Here is a 22994-nt window from a genome sequence, read left to right as displayed (position 1 = left end):
AGAAATAAATATACTTGGTAACTGTGGGAGAACTAAGTGCGCCCGTTAAAGCTCTGAGATGGGGAAGGTTTAAAGGTGCGCTAAACCTGATGGCCAGGATTTTAACGCCACGTCGTTCTTTTTGCAGTGACGGAGACGTCACCGGGGTCTGGAAAGACCACAGTAAGCATTTCATTTCTTGCTATTTTATTTTTTATAACCCAGGTCCCATGTGGGAAGCTGGACGACTCAGCTCCGAGTTAATGGTTCAGCATTGGTGCCAGGAGGCTTCATTCCCTGTTTTGACCTCTCCTCTCCACGGCAAGCGGCGCTCTGTGCTGCCCGGATGGGATTCCCAGAAACTGGGAGCCTAAACCAACTGTGGAGTCTTGCTCAGGGACCTCAAATCCTGATGGTTTCCTCCGTACCAAATGCTTCAGGCTCAAACTGCTGCCCTGAGCCAGGTCCCCAAACCCCTGTGGGTGCTGCCGGGGACCGCGGTTGCCCAACTCACGCACCTGGGTGCCATTAGAGACCACGTGCAGCACATTAAGGGATATAATTTATTGTAAGTGCAATTAAAAAGGAGCCTCCCCCCGGCCGCCCTTTGCTTCTCTTGCCTTCCTACACCTCCCACGTCCCCCCAGGATCTTGGTTCAATGCCCCTTTAGTAGGAGCCACAGCTGACAGGGCTTGCCGAGGCGGGCGGTCCTGGCTTAGTGCTGCAGAGAGAATCACAGAACCAGCAAATCGTTTAGGTCAGAAAAGACCTGAAAGATCATCGAGGCCAACCGGTAACCCAGCACCGCCAAGCCCACCACTAAACCATGTCCCTCAGCACCACATCTCCCTGGCTTTTAAATCCCTCCAGGGATGGGGACTCAGCCCCTGCCCTGGGCAGCCTGGGCCAGGGCCTGACAGCCCTTTGGGGAAGAATTTTTTCCCAATACCCAACCCAAACCTGCCCTGGCGCAGCTTGAGGCCGTTCCCTCTCATCCCATCGCTTGTTCCTGGGGAGAAGAGACCGCCCCCCCCCGGCTCCAGCCTCCTTTCAGGCAGTTGCAGAGAGCGATGAGGGCTCCCCTCAGCCTCCTCTTCTCCAGGCTGAGCCCCCCCAGCTCCCCCAGCCGCTCCTCCCCAGCCTTGGGCTCCAGCCCCTGCCCCAGCCTCGCTGCCCTGCTCTGGCCACGCTCCAGCCCCTCCATGGCCTTGACCACCTCAACCTAAACGATTCTATGATTCTTTTCTAAGAAACCCCCGCAAGGCTGAGTCTTTCCTACCATCTCTCATTAAAGGCAGGAGAAATTGTGTGTTGATGTCAGAGCCCCGTTAATTTTCCAGTCACCAGCAGCTGATTACCAGTAGCAAAGCACGAAAGGAGAAACAAGAAGACCAACATACTTTGAAGAGGATACATATTTATTTTGTTTTTAAAAAAACAACAACAAAAATACCACCCTAAACCCAACCAGCCAACCCCAAACCTCTGCTAATCCAGAACGCTGATCAGAAAGTATTTTGGCTCACCCGCTTTTCCAGCTTCTGCTAAAAAATCTGTGCTATTATCTCTACAGCAAACATTAAAACCAAACAAATTGGTAGCCCCATTTTGGAGGGCAGCCCTGGATTCAAATACTACTTTCGGCTAACGGGGCCCTTCTCCATGGACCTTTCCTCCGTCTCGCCACCGGGCAAGCTCACCCGCTCTCCTACAGCAGCAAGGGAATCGCTGCCACTTCTGCGACGCTGCAACAACTATACTCAGAAACACCCAGATCACGCTGTAAAGTTAAAAAAAATACCCCCGACAACAACAAATAATAACCCATCGTTGACACCTGGTTCCAGCGAGGACCAAGTACAGCACACGGTTAAAGAGAAACCCAAACCCCCCCAAACCTACCAGCATCACACAGAAATTGGAGACAACATGCAGTTTCCTCGCTAGGACGAGCGAGCGGGCGAGGAGGCTATGTACAGTACGCGACGCTCGCTCGGGCACCCGCTCAGCTATTGCTTTGCTAAATCCCCAGCCCAGGCTACAGCAGCCGCGGCCGCCAAAGAGGAGTTACAGCTCCTGCTGCCCAACCGCAAACGCGGCTTCAGCCTGGTGTTACACCGGCGCGTTTTCAGCTGTGATGAACCCCTCCGGTTAACTCTGTGTCCCTGATGCTTTCGCGCTGAATTTGCGCCGCCTTCCCCTATCTCCCTGTCTCAGCTGAAGCTCCGTGTAAATAGCTTTAAGATCAAGGTGATGGATAAAGGTTTTGCCTCTCTTTGGGTCCCTCCTGGAGCCTGCGCAAGCGGCTGGAAGCAAGAGCTGACCCGCGCTAGGTGCTGGGGCAGCTGTTGGGAAACAGTTTTTCCATCTACAAAATCCTTGGAAACATCCCATGCCTGACGCTCAAAATACAAGAGGTTTTTCAGGCTCAGGAAAAAATCAAAACCAGAGGAGAAAACCCTTCAGCACCTCAGGAGGGAGCTGCAGGTCCCGTCAGCATCGTACCGGCTCTGGCTGGGACGGAGTTAACTTTTCCCACAGCCGCCCGCGCGGTGCTGGGCTTCGGGTTTGTGGCTGAAACAGCGTTGACAACGCGCCAGTGTTCCAGCGCTTCCACAGCGTCGAGGCTTTCCCTTTTTTCCCCACTCTGCCCCCCCCCCCCAGCGATTAACCCCCTGCCAGCGGGGGTTAACCCACCACAAGCACAATCGGAGGGGTTGCGACCACCGAGGCTGGAAGCCATCGGGAGGTTGGGTGGAGGAATAACGGAGCATAGTCCTTACTTGGCCAAGCTTGATGTCAATCGGGTTGACGTTGCTGGACGCTGTAATTATCACAGCTGAGCAGGGACAGCATGACAGCAAGAACAAGGTGCTCCAGGAAAACCGAGGCAGCACAAAACAGCGCTCCCCACTGCTCCGAGACGAAGACAAGGCTGCGCGCTAAGCCGTGCTCTGCCCAACCCCGAGCAGCTCCTAGAAGAGCTGCGGCTGCTGCTCCTCACCTTGCTGGGTGACGCGCGTCGCCTGCCCGCGCGGGGACGCGCGCCCCGAGCTCCTGCAGCCTGCCCCAGCTGAGGGGTGACGCAAAGGGACACCGGTCCTGCGCCAGGTGGATGCTGCTATGACGCACAGAAATGCCACGAGCGAAGCTGATGCCCAAGGGGTGGGAAGAGAGAATTGGGTGAAGGGAGAGTAAAACCAGGCTCCCCCAGCAGCAGAAATAAGCTCAGCTGTACCGGCCCTTCTAAAGTTTCTTGGCATCATTTGAACCCTGAGGCTGGACTGGATGCGGGGGGACCAGAGGCGCGTTGGGGGCTCAGCGCAGTTCGTTGCAGCTGACTGCTGGTAACGAAGCTCACCGAACACGCTTGTCATGAGGGAAAAAGTAGGAAGCGACTGAAAAGTGACCTGCGCTGAGGACCTAACCGAAGCAGGAGGAACCCATGACACCCTCCGGCTGGTGAAGTATCTGGGCAACATCTGAGGACCCAGTGAAGCCTCAACAGCACTTCACCGTCTCCCTGAGAAGGCGACGCAGTGGCACTTTCTGTCCCCTCAGCATCACCCCTTTTTGGTTTCCTCAGGCTCCCAACTAGGCCCTGCTACTAGTGATGGGGGCTCGGGGGCTTGGGAATCAGCCCCCTGAGCCATTCCCCAGTGGAGGATCTACTGGGCAGACTGGAAGGCTCTAGCTACAGGTGTATCCAGCGTCCTTCCAGCACAGGTGGTAGGATCAGGCAACAACAACCCAGGTTAACGGCCAGGCCTGGCATTTCCAGCGTAACCAACAACCCGCTGCACAAACAGCAGCTCCCCAGGGCTCAGCCATCCGCTACGGCCACCTGGACATTAAAGGATGGCACCAAACAGGCTCAGGGTCATCAAAGCCGGGAGGAGCGGACAACAGCACCACTACAAGGTTGGGCTCCTAACAGAGAACTGGGTCAGCTTCTGCATTACTTAAAAAGGGCTATTCAAATGAAAAAAACAAACAAACAAACAAAAACAGGGGGAGAGGTTGGGAGCAAAAGGGGTTGCATAAAAAAAAAAATGCAACCTTGCAAAAATAACTGTATCGTCTCTCCATGATCCATCTCAGGTAGGTTCCCAGTGGAGGCTCCACGTTTCCCAGGAGCTTGGCACAGCCAACGCCTCCCCCATGTTATAAAAACAACCCCCCTCTGGGGGATTCCCTGCTGCTCTGCTCTATAAAACAATAAAAAGGTCCCTGCCGAGAGTCCCCGGCTGTTATTCCTCCTTCGGCCTCTTCCTCCAGCGGGCCAGGAAGGGCCCGAGGCTGTTCCACACCTCCGTGTACATGAGAGTCCCCACGAAGACGAAGGCGGTGCCCAGCCAGTGCCAGGCCGTGAAGGGGTTGCGAAAGTAGAGAATGGAGAAGATGAGGCTGACGAACTTGCGCAGCGTCACCACCAGCGTGACGGTGAGGGAGGTGCACTCCGTGGTGAGGATGAAGACGCCTCGGATGCAGACGTATCTGGGTGGGCGGAGGTAAGGGGACATCGGGGCTGAAGAGGGAGGACACCTGGGCAGGCCTTCGGGAACGAAAAGGACTGGGCAACGGAGAGCCCCAGTCTGGTTATAGAGGGAATAAAATTCCCTTCTCCTCAGATCGGTATTTCTACAGCTTCACTACAAACCCCAGGGACACCCCAAATCTCCCAGACTCCCCCCAGCCCTGCTCTGGGACAGCAAAACTACCCCCCCAGAGCAGCTGGGGCTGACACGTTGGCAAAAGGTTAACGGCACGCAGGGTTTGCAGTCCCTGCCATGGAGCCAAGGGAAGCTAAAATCAGACTTCTCCGTTTATATGCAGCAGAAGTCCCCTCTTTCCCCCGAGGGGGCCTGGGAAGGGCAGATTAAACAAGGGGATTCATGGAGGAGCGTGCGCAGCGATAGGGCACAGTGCTCTCTCAACAGAGAGCAAAAGGGTAAGAGGGCCTTGGACTGAAGGGTCCCTTTCTCGAGGGCATCTCAGCTCCATCAGGCTTGCAGACCTCTCCTCTGCCTGGGAGATTCTACTCACCGATATCTTACGAACAGCTCCCGATCTGTCGCTTCTACCGCGAGCTGGCTCGCAAAGCTGCCGGGAGTTTATGCCAATCGGCCTGTCCCTGGGGAGGTGGTGGCAGATTTCAGCCACCATGGAAAAAACGTAAGCCCCAGGTTAAATTCCACTCTATATTTTCCGAGTTATATAAACATCAGCTCCCAAATGCAGGGAAGACTCCAAGGACTCGGCACCCCCACCCCATTCCTCCTCTCCCACCCCACTGCCATCTCCGCCTGTCTCGAGCTGAGCTTTGAAAGGATACTGAGTGACGACGTTCATGAGGAGGTAGAACCACATGATGGGCAGGGTCAGCCCGATCACCGGGACCTGGAACAGCTCTGCGGGGAGAAAGGACGGAGCGAGGTCACTGCCCTGCTACTGCTTAAAGAAGATGCGAGGAGAGGTGTCTCTCCCCTGTCCAGGACTGACCATGATCCGGGACATGCTGCAGCTTCCAGAGGCCGTTGCTGCATTAGGCAGACTGATTTTGCACCAAATGGAGAGTTATCTTGTTCTTACTGTGATAAATGATGAATACAAGAAAGTTTGCAGATACTTATGCTCGGACTTCCGTAGGGAAGAAAGGAAGATGGAGGAAGAAGTAGGCTGAGGGAAAAAGACGTTAAAAGAAAAGCTCTGTCTTGCTTTCTTCTCTCAGGGCTGCCCTACTGTTAAAACTGGATGAATCAACTGCGTGGCTCTGAGAGGCCGACAGCGCTAGCGTGGGGAAGCCTGCACAGCACCAGCAAAGCACAAGCCAACGGGTCCGTGTTTACACCTGTGGTTGAGGATTTGGTCCCGTTACTCCCATTTCTGAACTACTACATTCCTTTCCCCAGGGGTTACCTATCTCATGCTTTTCCTGAGAGGGTGTAGCATGCTAGAAATACATTGCAAGGATATTAATGGACAGATTAAAGTGATCTATGCGTGCAAATATCCCCTGTACGCAGAGGGAATTAAAGCACCACCAAACTTACTCAGCAAAGATCTCTCCAGTTACACAAAATTGGGATCACAAAATATAGGAAGCTATAAATACATGAAAATATAAAATTCACAAAATATAGGAAGCTTGCTGGCACTGAAAAGCCTGGTGAATTTTACCATTCAACTGAAGCAGATGTATAGCTCAAGGTGGACGGATGAGCAATCTGGCTGGGCCCAACGGGTGTACGCGTGCGCATCAGTGCAAAGCGTGGGTTTTAACCACAGCGATTCAAACCCTAACTCACGGCTTAGCTTTGCGAGCTGCTGCGGCACCGGCTGAACGGTCAGCTGCCCACAGCCGGGCTCTCAGCAGCCAGCAATCACCCCTTGTCCAAGCATGCTGGCATCTGGCCTACCAGGAGGAAGAGGTTGGACAATGTCCCCAAGACAGTGTGCGTTTTCTTTTTTTTTTTTTGCCTTTTGGCTTTTTATCAAACCTGAAAATTCAAAGGGCTTGAATATCCAAAGACAACAGGCTGCCGTGCACAACCGCTGGACTGAAAGCTTCCTACAGCATTTTCCAGAGGACAGAAAGGTACGAGAGCAAGGATCCGTCTGTGCAACACTCACCAGACTGGCTGAAGAGGACTGCATGGTGGTAGATGTTTGGGGCAAGGAGGAGAAAGCCAGGGAGTGGTAATGCGTGCTGGAGGGAAAAGAAAAGACATGATGTTAACAGATGATGTGAACCCACCCCTCATCCCGGGAAACCAGCCTCAGACATCTGGATGAGAGCACGCTCTTCACTGCTGCAGCCTTGCAGCGTGTGATCCTTTGGATTTGTGCCGAGTGCAGGGTGGGAGAGGAAGGGACCATCTTAGCAGCTCTGCCTGCCCAAGAAAAGCAACAGAAAAGACATGGTGACTTACATTGTAAAAAAGGGCCTCTTTGGAGTGCTTCCCAAACTGCTTGTACAGCGTCTCCTGGAAAATCCCCATCCTGGCAGACATGAGGAGGGCGAAGGTGAGCGCAGCAATACCTGGAACAGAAGCGCAGCCTTGCAACACTGCTCAGGGATGGGACAGCTCAAGTCAAACAGCTTGACGACTCCCTTGATTTGGCTTTCAGTGAAAAAAGCCAAAGCATCCAGACTTGATAACATTGGCAGAAAACTGATAATGGTCTTGAGGACACGGGTATCTTATTACAAAGGCTGAGATGCCAAAAGACTTGTGAAAATTTCATCTCTTTAAAAAGAGACTCAGCCCTGGCAAGCAGAGCTGGTGGGATACCAGGGACACAGTTGTTTGCCACTATTGACGGTACATCAATCCCAGCTTCCCTGAAAAGCCACCAATAAATCTCGGTTGGAGGTACAAAAATAGACTCAAGTGCCAGGCTGTGGAGACTCCTCCATGAAATACTGTGCTGAATGAACACTTGAACCAGCTACAGCCCCTCTCCCTCTCTGCAGCATAGCTCACAGCATCAGATATATCAGGTAGGGCTATTTTTGCAGAGAGAAATCAAGAAGATATCTGCAAACATGCATGACTGTAGTCTCATTCTGTTACTAAGCCTTGCAGAAACTCCTTAGGTGCTGTATTTAATTTGTTGGCCAAAGGAAGAGTATCTCCTTGCACAAAGCAGCTAAGGAGTGCCACAAAACCCCATTCTTTGCAAGTCAACATCTTCCAGATGCTCAGCACAACTCAACCTCAGCGCGGGGATTCCCATCACAGTCTGCTTCGCACAACCGACGTGGCCAAGGACATCAGAGAGCCGAGTCTTGCCAGTATCCCAGCAAGGTCGGCTGGAGATGTGGCACCCACATACCTAGCAGCCACCACAAGAAAACCTGGAGTCCGTCCTCTTCATTTAAGCTGGAGTCAGACGCCTGGTGGAGGGAGACACAACACAGTCACCACGAGCCACCATGTCCCTGCAGCTCATCTGGACCTGCCTGTACCTCACTCTTCGTTTGTGTGTTGTGGTCCAAAGCAAGCCCATAAAGCAAAGACCATCCAAGGTCTCCCATTCTCCAGAGTTCCTTCCCTGGCTGAACAGAGGTGGTAGCAACTAGAGCACACTTTGCTTTCCACTCTGCTTCATGGAATGCACCAGATTCCAGCCAAAGTGTAAATGTCTGATGAAGAAGATAGCTTTTCTGAACAAAATGCCCTGGCTTGGCCAGAGACCGAACCCTTCAACCACAAAAATAATCAGTGCCACTTAGAAGGCTCCCACGGACAGCCCATTGGCAGGCTCCTCTGTCCTCATCTCAGAGGTGGGTGTGCAGGAAAGAACAAGGGCTCTGGCCAAGCCCCGGTCAGGTCCTAAAGCCAGGGCTCTGGCTTGAGGTCAAGACATGGAGGAAACCAGGCCTGTAGATGTTGTTAGCCGAGGGTAAAACTCTGGGTAGCATGGCTTGGCTCAACTCTCTTTCACTGTGGTTTAGGGCAAATGAGATTACTCATCTTTGCCACAACTGTCCATACTATAGCAAAATCCCATGCTTGCTGAGAGTTAATCTGGATCAATACAGAGCAAGGCCGCGTCGCATAGACCTTCCTCAAACACCCTAAGAGTATAAATAGCTATTAAATGATGGGGTACTTGGAGGTTTGACAGCCCTGTTTCTTTCCAATCTCTCAGAGCTGGATTAAGTGCAACCAATTTTCACTTGACCACCACTTTATGTCATTTTTCTGTCTTCCGTTGACAAGATCAGGCTTTGGGTGCTGACCCAGGAAAAGCCCAAAGTGGTGTTACACATGGATTTTCTTCACTCCCTCCTGTTCTCCAAATACGTGCGCTTTATTTCAAGGGTCACAGAAAGTCACGTTGTATGCCAACAGGTCTAGACAAATTTAGCCTTGAAAGCTGACAATCTCTTCTGGGATAAAAGGAGCGAAGATTTAAGATGGCTGAGTTTTGTTTAAGATTCACCTGCTCCTAACTGCAACACATTGCAGTAAAGGCAAGAGAAAACAGCTTCTAGCTGTGGCAAAAAACCAATGGTATATTCTCAGCAAAAAGCAACCTGAACAACACAGGATAAAAGGCATCTGTAATTAAGTTAAATCACATGCATGTGTGTGCGTCCCTTCCCTCCAAACCACAGGAAAATGAGACCAGGAACAAGAGCTTTCGGGGAGCAGATCTAGAGCTAGGAGACATCTTGTCTCTCCATTAATAGTCAGGAATTACTGATGAAGGTGCAGACAGCAGCTCCTCCTGTCAATAAGGTTCACAGCTATGACCTCAGACCCTTTCCGATCCTTACCACTTGCTTTGCAGACATGAAAGTGCAGGTAAAGATCCCCAGGGACACCAGGGCTATGGACGTGTATTTAGATACGCTGTACCTGCACAGGGGAGAAGACAGATGTCAGTGATCCAGCCCAGCCTCACGTTGTTCATCTACTGCTCCCTTGCATTGCATTTTGCTCCATTACACCAGTGTGAAATCGGGGTAATGGGCACATACCCATTACTTAATGTTGGACACTGCTGGGAGGGAAGGCCAACTGATTCCAGCTGCAACAAAACCCAAGCATTTGGTCCAAGATCTCCTTGCCCGTGGCAAAGGATCCCTCTCAGATCAAAGCTAGCACGGATCTCTGCATAGCGATGGAGCGGCAGGGGATATGCCCACATTGGTCCCACAGCCAGACCCCAGGCAGCTGGGAGGACCCTCCTGGCCTGACATCGTTGCCCACTGTGGTGGGTTGACCCCAGCCAGCAGCCAAGCACCTACCCAGTCACTCGCTCATTCCCCCAGCCTCGTGGGATGGGGGAGAGAACTAGAAGAGCAAGAATGAGAAAACTCGTGGGTTGAGCCAAAGAGTTTAATAGGTGAGGAGGGGGAAAAAACAAAACAAAAAACCAATGCAGAGCAATCACTCACCACCTCCCGTAAGCATGGCCATCTTGGAAGCCAACTCCCCCAACCCTCTTCTTCCTCTACCCTGGTTTCTATTGCAGCACACGACACTATATGACATAGAATATCCCTTTCGCCACTTTGGGTCAGTTGTCCCAGCTGTATCCCCTCTCAACTTCTTGTCCACCCCCAGCCTACTTCCTGGGGGACAGAGTGGGAAAACCAGAGAGCCTCAACACTGTGTAAGCACTGTTCAGCAACAGCCAAAACATCAGTGTGCTAGCAACACTGCTTTAGCCACAAATCCCAAACACAACACCATATGGGCTGCTATGAAGGACTTAACTCCTTCCCAGCCAGACCCAGTACAGCCATCCATCAGGAGCAGTACCGGCCTCACAGAAGTAAGAGGAAAGAAAAGAGCTAACACAGAAGGCTGCAGTCATGTAAAATCTCTCTTTTCAGTCCATGCTTGCCTTAAACGAAGGAGTGAGGGGTGGTGGAAATGCAGAAGAGGGAACTATTCCAGGCACACCTGTGTGCCCCAGTTTCCCCATCAGTAAAACAAGAATATTTAACAGGAAAGGGGAGGGTACTAAACACCAGTCAGGATTAAGTCAATGGCAGAGCATTCCCTGGTGATGTAAGAAAGAGGCTTGTGATTTACCTTTTCTTCAAAATGATGATACCTAGAGCCATGCTGGCTATGAGAGAACCCTGGGAAAGAAGAGAGAGAGGAGAAAAACAAAATAGAAGGTCAGCACTACAAACTTCCCTGGACTGGATGCCCGCCCCAGAGAAACACTGCAAACTCAATACAACTAATGCCAAAACACCAACAGAAATGCCAGAACAGGATCAGGGAGACTGACAGGGTGGGGACAAGAGGAAACAGCCTCAAGTTGCACCAGGGGACATTTAAGTTGGATATTAGGAAAAATTTCTTCATCAAAAGGGTTGTCAAGCACTGGCACAGGCTGCCCAGGGAAGTGGTCAAGTCCCATCCCCTGAGGTATCTAAAAGACGCGTAGACGTGGCACGCAGGGACATGGTTTAGTGGTGGGTTTGGCAGTGTTAGGTTTGTGGTTGATCTTAAAGGTGTTTTCCAACCTAAATGATTCTATCATTCTATGAGTCTCACTTCAGCTAGGAGAAAGGGAGAAGTTGAGCTGGGTGGCTTGGGAACAAGGATGCTGGGGCAAACAGGCTACTAGGATCTTCTGGCCAGTGGGCCTCCCCCTTTATTGGCCCACTCATGACACTCGGTGTGTGCTACAGACCGGAACATGGCCAAATCACTGTGTTTTTAATTGGCAACAGGAGTGTGGCTCCACAGATTGACTGCAGGGCTGCAATACAAGAACCATCCCTCATGACTCATGCGGGACACATCTCCTAGAGTGTTGTCTGCTTTTCTTCTTTTTAACCTCTCCTGACTTCAGGTATCTCAACCCCATGACGTGTTGTGGGCGAATAGCCCCCGCCCAGCAGATCTGCCCAGCAGATTTTGTTATTCCCAACAGCTGGAGCTCCATTTTCTTTGGTTTTAACAGATGTTTTAGCCTGACACTCATCTACACTTAAGCGAAGATGCGTTTTAATAGCATTTTCCAAAGCAAAGACATATGCAGTAACAGTGCAGGTGGAACTAGGCCAAAGCCATGCCCTCTGACCTGGGGTGTTTAACCAAGACACGTACACTAGGACACGAATCACTTGGCGTAGCTGTGCGGTGGAAGGGAAAGCTGCGTCCCGTTGGCCAGTGATTCAGTCCACCCAGGGCTGACAGCCAGAGTCTGGGCTTGGTTTTGTCATTCTTACTTCCCCATCACCTTTGGAAATATGAAGCCTGTTTGAGCCTCAATTTCCTCGTCTGTCCATTAAGTTGAAATTTAATGATCAACACTGTGAAAGTGAGGACTGGAGCTGAGCCTCCAGAGCAAGGTTGCTCTCCCCGTAAGTTAGCTGGAGTTTAGTATTTGCACAGGGTTTTGGTGCCCTCAGGGCAAGAGAGAACACATGCACCAGGGACAGGGCTTGCAGAGATGATGGGAAGAGATGAGGAGGAAAAGGATGGTATGACAGTACTCACTGATCTGAAGATCATGTGCAGCGGCATGGCGATATTTAAGTTCAGGGCATAGTTATTCACCACACTGACAGTGAAGAACATGGCGACCATGATGAAATAGTACCTGAAACAAACACAAAAAACCCCAGCTGATAGCTGTGCCTGTACCTCCCTGGGATGCTGGGAGACACCTTGGGAACAGAGGACAGGTTGCAAGGAAAGGCCTGGAGCTGAGCAGGAGCCCTCCTAGCTCTTGGGTCTGTGACAAGGACTAACAAGGAGATCAATCCACTTTGGATGCAGCAGGGAAGTCCTTAGAACAGGAAGCAGGCTGACCTGCACTGGCTTAGCTTATGCTAATCCCAGAAGGAAAGGGGAACTGAGGATACCCCAGCTGCGATCTTTTAGCACGGACTTTCTCCAGACCCCTCTTTCCTAAGGACAGCGGCATAAGACAAGGCTTGATTTGAGGGGATTCAATTTCTGCCAGCAGGCATCACTACCCTAAGTGGAACTAGAAACTTACTCAAATCCAGGCTGAACACCTCCATGGTTCTACACCTAAGCTAGAGAGCCTCCACAAACTGAAGTTCCTCGCTGTGACGCAGCCACGAATGGCACTAAACTTGCCCTCAACTTTCTGTCATGAGGACCTCTGCCCCGAGCACTCAGCACAGCGCTCTGTTTTGCCACAGTCTGCTAAGGAGTCCCACAAAACCTCCTCACTTCACTTCAGCCACTGCGTGCCAGGGAGGAGAGCATGAACGTGCCAGGCTATTGCCAGGACAAGATCAGCCCTGATGGAGAAATGCAAAAGTGAACTGGGCTGGCTTTCCAGTAAATGTCTCCCTCCCACACCTATTGCACCAGGCCCCAGCGAGACAGTGAGCTCTTCAAACACAGCAAATGCTTAACTGTGCACCATACTGCCCTGTTTCTTGGACAGGAAAGTATCTGATGGCAATTTCCTATTAAGAATTCTCGATAAACGAGGCATTCATATTTTATCAGGCATGACAGGTTCTCAACGAGGCTTTGCAAATGCTGCAGAATGGATGGGATTTAGACAGGATAAACGGATAAGCCATTTTATTAAACACTTCTCCAGATAATAGATAGCCAGTCAATTTGTGCCTAGCAAAAGTGTTCAGATCAACTGTACCTTATTGGTATGGCCGGCCTCTTCCTCCCAAAATTGGCTTCGAAGATAAAGCCTTCCACCGCAATAAATAGGAACTGGGAGAACGTCACTATGTTCCCACATCCTGGAAACTGCCTGCAGGCATGGAGAAGACAGACAAGCATAAGAGCAATGCCATGGAGAACAAACACTGCATTGAGCTCCAATAAAAAGAGGCTAACAGCTCATAAGCCCAGCGTGAGCATCAATCTGGAGGGGCTTTACTGCTTTATCTGTCCAGGTTCTCACGTTGCCTTTGTTCAACCCTGCTTCCCTGCAGGTATTTATTCACCTGTACTTGTAGATACAGGCACAGCAATCCCTTCCTCAAACATTTCCAAAGAGGAAGCGAGCGGCCACCCCCATCACGGGGCACGTGGTGAATTGGGTCAGGAAGTGAAAAAGGAAATCGGTCGCATCTCACAGGTCTGTGTGACATCCCACCAGGGTACAGGATCTGAATGAGCACCACCAAGCACCGACGTAACCATACTGAAGCTGGATCTCCCTCTTTCTCATGGGGAAGTGGTTTGGATAGGGCTCTCTCCCTACCTACATCGTGAAAACAATGAGTCCACCCAGGAGGAAGGCAGCAGGATTTCCTATAGCCCTTATTTCCACTGCATGAGGGAAGAGCTGAGGTCAGGTCCGTGTCTGCAGGCAAGTCCGTGGTTCTGCTCGCACCTCATCCGCAGAACATGTGAGCATGAGCTCAAACCTGCTTTCAATTTACCCAGCAAACTTTAGCTCTCTGCCCTCCTGCATTTGCTGGATACCAAAAGGTTGGTTGTAGGTTCAAGAAGGAACCTACAACAGCTCATCATGAGAGCCCAAAAAGATCATGGCATTAAATGCCACGTGATAGTCAGGCAAGCTAGGGAGCTTGCTAATGTGACACGTGCTTTGCACTGAAGTTTTCAAACTCCACAAAGTATCAAAACCCACAAAACAGCGCCTGACCTCGAAAGAGACCCTCTTAGCTGAGCACCTTTATTCTCCCAGCGAGACTCAAGCACTGCAGTTATCGCTACCTTTGCAGCAGAAATTACACCACCTTTGAGCAAATCAACCTTGTGTGTTTATTCTGGGGGAAGAGGAACTACACACAAGGGCAAAACAGCCCATAACAGCCTGTCATTAAACAAACATTCCCTGCATGCTGCTCACCCATTCCTAGCAGACATGCCTGCTGCAGGCTCTGCCTCCTTCCTAAGAAGCTTAGAGGATTTCCTGGGAGGCACACAGTCAGCTGTGGGCTCAGAGGAGGCTGTGACATGTCAGACGATCAGAAAGCTCACTGTTATTTGCAGCAGGAGACAGAAGAATTTAAGCACGTACTTCCCCTTTCTCGGGTGCAAGACAGAAACCAAAGCCACGGAGAAGCTGCAGTCCCGATCCCCACCCTGCTGCACGAGCATTCAGCTTGCTCACGCAACGTGTCATCACGAGTAGTTAGAGGCTGGGTCTAGACACGGTTTTGCAGAATGCAAGCTGTGAGATGCGCTGGCGAACAGGAATAACCAAGCTGTCTCCTGGATAGCTGAGCTGAAGGTCTGGTCTCCTCCAAAATCTCCTCTGTCACCCCCCAGACATCTCAGAAAAAGCAGCAGTGCTCTGGTTAACGCAGAGCTGGCATGTGGCTGCCACCGAACAGCACCTGGAAAGGCCATCTTCTCCCTGCATTTTCCATGGGGCAGGCACTAGCCTGAGCCCCTCCCCTCTACCCACCTGCCGATTTTCACATTTTTCAGAGCTTAATTGTTCATGAGAGTTCAATCCCTGCTGCGCAAGGAGGTTAAAAGGTTCAAAAGTACTTCGGGGAAGAGAAGAAATACTGAACTGGAAACAGAGGCCAGGCTCCAGGATTGCAAATCTCATCTCTACGGGAGAACAGAAAGCAACTGTAGACTTGGAATAAACCAAGACCATTTCCACACAGGAGTGTGTTTCCTCCCAGTTCACTTACATTCTTGCCTTCAGTCACTTGCTGTACATATGACCTCATGTTATCAGTAAGGTGTTGACACAGGGTTATTTGTTGACTGATAATAAAAAGATAAACAAAAAAAAAAAAAGCCCCAGACTGTATCTGCCCATGTCTTTGACTCACAACCCCAACACACTGATACACCTAAAAGAATTGACAAGAAGTCTGGATATATCAACCAAAGACCTGCCTTAGCTGTAGCCAACTGATAGAGAGCTCTCCAGAAGCAATGTAGAAACACTATGATGCAATTGTCACCCTGCCTCCTAGGATGGAATTGCCTGGGCTGTTAGTGTCTAGCAGCCCTGGCAGATGGTGGGATGAAACAGCCAGAGCGGGGTTCTCGGTCACGTCAGCGGAGCACAGACAGACTAGCCCAATTTCTGGACATCAGTTTGGGGCACGTTGATGCAGAGTACTCTCATTCAGACAGAGTTCAACACAACCAAATCACATCTTCGAGGAAGATTTCTGTCCGTCACTTAAGAAGACTCCACGTTTCATAGAGAATTCCTTCAATGGCCCCTGCAGAAGAACATCCCCCCCCCCGCCCCAATTTGCACCATAAAGGGAAGAAACCCCGTTGAGATCTACCACCTCAACCGTTTTTACAGAGAAGGCACCTCACAAGGACACAGCTTCAGAAGGCAAAAAGCAGATCATGGGCTTTCTAACCAGGCCTGTGTGTACACGCCACACAGAGCTTTGGCATCACGGCTCACAGACAGACCCCCTGGGACAACTAGTAAAGGACACTAGCAGAACAGGTTGGATTGCACCAGACAGGGGAAATGGGATGAACTGGATGGCGTTTCTTGCCCTGTCCAGGCCTCCTTCTGTTATTCAGACAGAGGCTTGTTTAACTTGCTCTTGAAAACCTCCAACGAGGAGTTTCCCTGCTCTCTCTCTTACAAACCCACTTCACTACACTGAGAGGGAGCAAACCCGGGGCTTTGGCCTGCTTTATATCCCTTTCACAGCAATTTCAGCCCCTTATTTCTCATTCTGCCTCCAGAGCCCAGCAGAAAAATTTCTCTCCTCTTCTCTGCAGCCATTCTCCACACATTTAAAGTCTTTTGTCTGTCCTCAGGCATCTCTAGACTAAACAGTTCTCTTTCCTCATAAATCCTGAGCAAATTTCTTCCAATCACCTTTGCTGCTCCGCACTAGACTGTCTGTCTGTCTGGTCGCTGCCTTTTCCTGGGGCCCTGCTCCAGGACTTTGCTTGTTATGAGAAGATTCATCGTCAAGAGGGACTTTTTTCCCCTCTAGACAACACCAAGACCCGAAGAAATAACCAGTGTTACCCCAATTTAGGGACCAAAGGTGAACAGGGCAAGAGAGGGGCACAGGAACTGAGCTGTCAGGAACAGGAGAATTTCTAAAGTGGATGAGAGGCAATGCTTAAGAGAAGCCTGTGTGTAAAAAGCAGCTTTTCTTAGATATCTGCAATTGGACTTGTAGGATTTGCTGCTCAAAATCCCTCCTGGAGTTTAGATGCTTAATGCAGCCTTTGAGTAGGGCCAAATGGTTCGCTTTTGTTTTAAGATGTGGCTGGAAGTCACACAAGCCCACTGCGTCTTGCAAGCATCTTGCAAGCAAATGCAAGAAGCCAGATCCAAAGCTTTCTTCACCTCAAAGGGGCCCATTCCTCCTCCCTCACTGATATTGCAGTAGAAGCCAGGCAGGAAAGGCAGAGGTTAGAGCAATCCCTGAGAGGAAAGACAACTTCGCCACACAAGGTCTCTTCCTCCAGGAACTGATTCTTGATTTATCCAGAGATTGCTGAATGGTTGTGCAACCTCGTGTTAAGGTACCTGCATCCTGGCCTCCCACTTGGAAGCAAATAGCCCCACTGCTGGCTTACAGAGTCAGGCTCTCTTTTGCTCTCCCTTTTTCTCTTAACAATCTGGGATGATGATGGGTGGGGAGGAAATAAGGGCAGGTTTTAACTTTAAGTTTCAAAAGTCTGGGCATAATTGAAGTGAACATAGTACTGAATGGTCAGGGGATGCAGCTCCACGCTGACTTACTATAACTGTAGACACAGAACCAGTTCAATCATTACTTTTTTCCAGTCAGGTCTAGCACTTTTGTCTTCACGGCTTGCTGACTGGCCCTGAAAACAAACCCAACAGACCATCGCCTTTTCCAAGCCATGCCAGCCTTCCTCCATCAGGGTGAGGAAGGTGACACAGCGCTCGGACGTACCCCAGACGTCAGCCCTCCTCTCTCTGCAACCTGGCAATTCACCTTCGCTCCGACTGCCACAAAGGACTCCTCGCCTTCATCACGTTGGCTTTGCAGCCGCGTGATGCTGCCGAAGATCACATTTCCAGATGGACGATGTTCCCTTGGCCCTGCCTGCCATCCCAGGGGACCCTAGCCAGCTCCTGTGCGTCTTCTCCTTGGGATTTCAGCTGTAACTCGTACGAGGCGCTGGGATCAGAGAGCAGGGGTGGTGAGGATGCTTTAGGGCCAGACTGATGCGGTGGTCCGTGCGTCAGCAGAGATGGGAGATGCCCGGTGCCTGGGCAGGATACCCAAGCGGCTCATGATCGGACCAGACTGGGCCCAAGCCGAGGGTGACAGCCCCAAAAACCCCACAAAATCCATCAGGCGGTGACACAACAAGGCCAGGGCCTGGCGATCCACACCCGGCCTCCTCTTGGCACCTTGATGAGGAGCCTGGGGCTGCCCCCCAAGCCGTGAGGGGTCCGGCCACCCCGCCGGGGCCGCAGACCCCCTCAGGGACGGCCCCAGGCCGGGGGCCAGCCCCGGGTACCCCCCAGCAGCCCCCCCCCAAATCCTCTCATACCCCCCCCCCCAACCTCCTGGAGACCCCCTGGGCGCCGCTGCCGCTTCCTCCCCTCACAAGTCCCGAAGCCGGTGGGAAGACCCTGCGGCCCCCAGCCCCGGGGGGCCCTCACCCGACCCCCGAGCCCATTCCTGTCCCCAACCCCTGCCCCTAACCCCTCCTTCTGCCCCCAAAGCCTCTCCCCGGCCCCGCACCTGGCCAGCAGCTCCAGGAACACCACGTTGCTGCAGCAGCCGCCGAACACCAGCCCCACCGCCACGGCCGGGTGCATGGTATCGCCCCAAGAAGCGAGGAGGCGTCCCGGACCGCCACTGCATCCCGCTCCCGGGCCGCGGCCCCGCTCCCGGCCCCGGCCCCGCCGCCCCCGCTTCCTCCCGGGCGCCGGTAGTTCGCTCCCCGCCCGCCGCCCGTTCACCGATACCGCGGCGGCTCCACGGCCGAGACTACAGCTCCCAGCGGGCCCCGCGACGCCTCCCCACCTCCTCCCTCAGGTCGTGCCGCCCCGCGGGGCATGATGGGGGTTGTAGTTCCGCGGTGGGGACGGGCGGTAATGGCGGCGCCGGGCCCGGCGCTGAGGTGGCGTGAGGAGAAGGGCGGGGAGGGCAGCCCAAACGCTGCTTCCCTGCTGAGGAACAGCTGCTAATTGCCGTTTTGGGTTTAGATAATGAAATTATCGCTTCGATGTGAAATCGAGCTTGCCTGAGGCCTGTGGGGGAGCCTCCTGGGGGGCCCTGCCATGCTCTTGGGGCCACAGGCAAGCCTGTGCGGCCTGTGTCAATGTCACCATGATTGGTGTTGGAAACACGGGGTGCTAAGGCACCAAAACTGGGTCTGAAAAGCAATCGTGTGCTTGGAAGGACATGAGGGCATCTGGGAAGGGGAGAAGGGAGGAAAAGGTGCACAAATGGTGGTGGTGGGGTGGCTTGGGGACCGTGTGGGTCCGACAGCACCAGCAGCCACCCGTGGCTTTGCAGGGGGAGACGGAGGAAAAAAATAACCCGTTCAAAGCGATGGACGAGGTGGTATTTCTGGCCACAACCCTGCACACATCAAGGTGGGAGAGAGTGGCACTGTAGTGCTGGAGACGGAGGGTTTGGGTGAGAGGGTCGTCGGTGTGGGGACAAACTGCACCCAGAGGCGCTGCGCTGGCACCGTCTGCAATGACTCATTTATTAATTTCCCTGTATGACTGGGTACTTTGGCTTCTCTTGTCAGGATGAAGACATTGTCATGTCACTCATGGTAAAAACATGAATTAAAACAGCACGACGACACCAAGGATCCAGCCCTGAGATGTGGACTCTCCAGTTTGGCGTGGACTTTTCGTAGTGTCTATGGCACCTTCAGTTTTATTTTGTCCCTATTAGATTGTGTTGTTGCCCTGTTACTCCTTATCCCTGTGTCCTAGAGTGTGGTTTTGCATTCTTGCAGTTGGAGCAATTCATGTTTTCTGCTGTTAACGTAGCTGCATATCAGCCAGGGGTGAAGCGTCTTCTTTTCTAAAGGTGCGTGGAGAGCCCTGCTAAGCGTCTGTCAAAGGTCTCTGTGATCGATAGAAGCCATATTGATCCAAAAGTGGGATTTTCATGCTGTAGATGCTTAATTTTGTTTTTAGTAAAGTTTTGATCTGAATCAGACCCATATCTTTTGTTTTGTTTTGTTTTGTTTTTTTTCCTTTAAATGCAACAAGTGTGAAATCCCATGAACACGTTGAAAAGAACTATGGTCAGTCCAAAAATGAAGCATTTCTTTTTATGATTTCCAGCTCTTCATGGAATGTGACAGCCTTGGCAGCTTCTCTGCTGCCAAAAGCAGCTAAAGACAGGGGCGAAACTGCCAGGATTGCCCATTTCTTTTGCTCACTGCGAGAGTTTCTAGGCTCTTTGACTCCAAGCTGGAGATCCCAGAGTTCCAGGCTCCTTACCTGGGGGCTGGAAACCCAGGGTGGTTGGAGCATGTGTCCTCAGGGCTTACATGAGCTATGGCTGAAAACCTGGAAACCATAGCAATGACAGCCAGGAATCCTCGGGTACCTTGTGGGCTTTGTCTGCAGATAGAAACCCCGCAGTTTCTTGATAAAAGCATCACAGACTCAAGGGGTCTGGGGTCTCCCTTGTGATGTTTCCCAGAGTTTCAGCTTGTGATGTACCCTCTAGGAGGATGGTCAGCCAGAAAATAATGCTTTGTGGGTCTGCACCTCTGGGAGACTGCCTGGAAACCCCAGCAGCTTTGCTGAGCGCTTGCTCTGTGGTTGGCAGAAGTTCATTTTTCGCCCATTTCACAAAACATTTCAGTGTTTTCTGACCTGGCTCTAGGTAGAAACACTTTGACTGACTTCCTTGGGCTTCCCATCAAGTCCTTTTAAATGGCTTATATATTATTATAAAGCAGCATGGCTCATTAGCAACAAAAACAGACGATTGCTCAGGCTTGCTGGCACTTTGTAACGTCTCCAGGGTTTTCTGCTTCCACATCCTCAGCTGCTGCACAGGTCAGAATGATCGATTTTTTCTGTTCCCCTCACTAATAAGCTTTTGCTACCCTGGGTGCTCACTTCTTCGCCTTTCATTCGCTTTCTTTGTGCCTCAAAGGGAGGGGGGGGCTGAGGTTGTTTTTCTGCCACGATAAATGTGCCGCACCTTGGTTCCTAAATGCATTAAGCCACAGAGCAAATTGCTTCTTTTGAACTGCTCCGGCGTAACAGTAAAACCAAAATGTCAGCTCATAAAGCATTTTGAGCTGTTCATTGTAGCGTAGCACCTCTGGGAGGGCACCCTTGTCTGGGCTAGTGAGTACTTAACATCCTTCCTAATGTTATAATGACGAGGTGGGTTCTGGGACGAATTCTCTGGCTGAAGAAAGTTCTCAGTCTGTTGAGTTTATGGTCTAATTCTTAGGGGATGGCTCACATCACTGCAAACACCTCAATATGAGGCTAGAGATGTAGTTGCTGGACTCGACTTTTTTCCTTTGCGTGGCGTGAGGTTGGTTCATCCCAGCTGTGATGCTGGACCAACGCGCCGAGCTCCTTGTTTGCAGGTTGGTGTATTCTTCACAAGTGATCCCGATCACAGATCTAAGATCTAATAGTGTAATTCACTCCCGTTAGCATAAAAATTAAATCCATTCAAAATTCGGTTCACATCAATTCTATGATGTTGAAATGAATGACAAAATAATGTCAGAAAATAGAAAAAAATATATTAATATTTAAAAAATACCATTTCAAATCAGTTCACTGTGTTGAAAGGCGGACACCCAGTGTCGTCAGTGTAAGCATCTGATGAGCAAGAGCGATTTCTCAGCCCTGTTTCTCTACCAGGAGTGAACGCTAACGCTTGGCAACGCAGCCAAGTTGTCTCGCGTGCTGTGAATGGACAGCAATGCTCTTGAGGCCGTGTTCTTGCAGTCAGGATGGTCGAAGGACACAGACAAGATGAGCTTTGTAGGTTGAAATAATACAGCTGGACAATTAAATAAGCTTTCAGCTATAGGACAAAAGTTTTTCTTTACTGCCCAGGGCTTATCTGTTTTTTCCAACACCAGCAGATGCTCTAATAAAAGATTCTACCTACAAACGTCGTCTTGCTTCTTCCAGTGTTATTTTGACTTTCTTCAGAGATGGCTGAAATGAAACAAAGCATGTTTTCACATCATGGAAACACCGGGGAGTCTTTCTGCCCGAAAAGCAGCCTGAGTGGTGGTGGTGTCTTCTCTAGTACAAATCTGTAGCTTTTCAAGGTTTGAAGAAGCCCTGGCAGCATTTTGAGTTCCTGACTTCTGAAATGCAGTTCAAAGCAAAATTAGGGACTCGTAGTATGCTGGGTGAAGGTTTGACTTACCGACCGCATCAGAAATCCTTCAGCTCTGCCCGAGAACCGCATTGTGAGCCATCTTCCATGAGCCAGCGAGAAAACGAGAACAGGGAATTTAGGAAGCCAGATTTGTTTAGTAGTTTGCCACTTTTCCCAGCCCCAGTATGCAGTCAGGCCTTGATTCCCCAAAGGATCGTAGATTTTTGGTCTTTGCTTTGGGAACAAATACAATGATGGGGGAAACCAGACAGAGCTGTAAGCTCCTGCGTGAAAAGTTCTCTCGCGTCATTTCCAGAAAAACGTTTTTTGAGCCTGGTAGGCATGGCAAAATCTGACAAAGCACCAGGGACTTTGACATTTTGACACGGGCAAAATCTTGTTTCTCAAAGTTGAGCTTTCCCGGAAAGGCTTTCTTGCTCTCTTGTTTTCTAAAGCATGGCTTTTTCTCAGAAGTAAACCAGTCGTGTTCTTAATGCATGGGAAGCAAATCAATCAAACCAATCTTGCCTGTTTTCATAATCAACACATATGTGACGCATGCCAGGAAAAGGCAGGTAATTCTAACATAAACACTGATGTGCAGAGGCTATAGGGCTTCTGCTGTGCCTGGTCCGCAGAGGCCATGAATCTGTCACGGAGCAGTTATTGACCTTCGGCTCAGCCCGATACTTAGTGCTGCAAATGCCTGTTCAAACCGTGGAATATCAGGGGTGGCGGAGCTGTCACACGGGTATTGTGTGACTATCTCTGAAGTAGATCTGACAAGGTAGCACGTTTAATTTAAGCATCTCTGAGACGGTGAATTCTGCAGTCCTGGCAGATTTTGAAAGATGCAAACAGAGCAAGCTAATGAAATGCCTGATTCCTAACTACATAAACTACAACTTAGAAATAATCATAGAATCACAGAATTGTTTAGGTTGGAAAAGACCTTTAAGATCATCAAGTCCAACCGTTAACCCAGCACTGCCAAGGCCACCACTAAACCATGTCCTCGAGCACCACATCTCCCCGGCTTTTAAATCCCTCCAGGGATGGGGACTCAGCCCCTGCCCTGGGCAGCCTGGGCCAGGGCCTGACAGCCCTTTCCGGGAAGAAGTTTTTCCTAATACCCAACCCAAACCTGCCCTGGCGCAGCTTGAGGCCGTTCCCTCTCATCCCATCGCTTGTGACTTGGAGAAGAGACCGACCCCCCCGGCTCCAGCCTCCTTTCAGGCGGTTGCAGAGAGCGATGAGGGCTCCCCTCAGCCTCCT

At 51.0% G+C, this 22994-nt stretch overlaps 1 protein-coding gene across 1 annotated transcript; it reads right to left on the bottom strand.

The window, feature by feature from the left end:
- Nucleotides 1-1377: 1377 nt before the first annotated feature.
- SLC35B4 (solute carrier family 35 member B4) lies at nucleotides 1378-18287 on the bottom strand. The gene is made up of 10 exons (XM_087767176.1): nucleotides 18120-18287; nucleotides 13103-13216; nucleotides 11962-12064; nucleotides 10537-10586; nucleotides 9270-9351; nucleotides 7820-7880; nucleotides 6913-7022; nucleotides 6614-6689; nucleotides 5316-5391; nucleotides 1378-4477 (listed from the first exon to the last, which is right to left on the bottom strand). Exons 1-10 carry the CDS (start codon nucleotides 18194-18196, stop codon nucleotides 4231-4233), a joined length of 996 nt encoding a protein of 331 aa, XP_087623302.1. The 5' UTR covers nucleotides 18197-18287; the 3' UTR covers nucleotides 1378-4230.
- Nucleotides 18288-22994: the final 4707 nt, after the last annotated feature.

Source organism: Nipponia nippon, unplaced genomic scaffold (assembly GCF_047370975.1).
Source record: "Nipponia nippon isolate SJK-2023a ecotype South Korea unplaced genomic scaffold, ASM4737097v1 scaffold_3, whole genome shotgun sequence".
NCBI lineage: Eukaryota > Metazoa > Chordata > Aves > Pelecaniformes > Threskiornithidae > Nipponia > Nipponia nippon.
Note: the sequence above shows the minus strand (reverse complement) of the source record. Positions and strands in the feature narration are given on the sequence as shown.

What these genes read in the sequence shown, in the direction of transcription:
- SLC35B4 (XM_087767176.1), bottom strand. Translation starts at nt 18,196, where the DNA reads ATGCACCCGGCCGTGGCGGTGGGGCTGGTGTTCGGCGGCTGCTGCAGC. An exon ending in TGCACATGATCTTCAGATCA is followed by an intron (nt 10,587 to 11,961) that starts GTGAGTACTGTC and finishes CTTCTTTCCCAG; the next exon opens with GGTTCTCTCATAGCCAGCAT. An exon ending in TTTCTTGTGGTGGCTGCTAG is followed by an intron (nt 7,023 to 7,819) that starts GTATGTGGGTGC and finishes CTTCTGTTCCAG; the next exon opens with GTATTGCTGCGCTCACCTTC.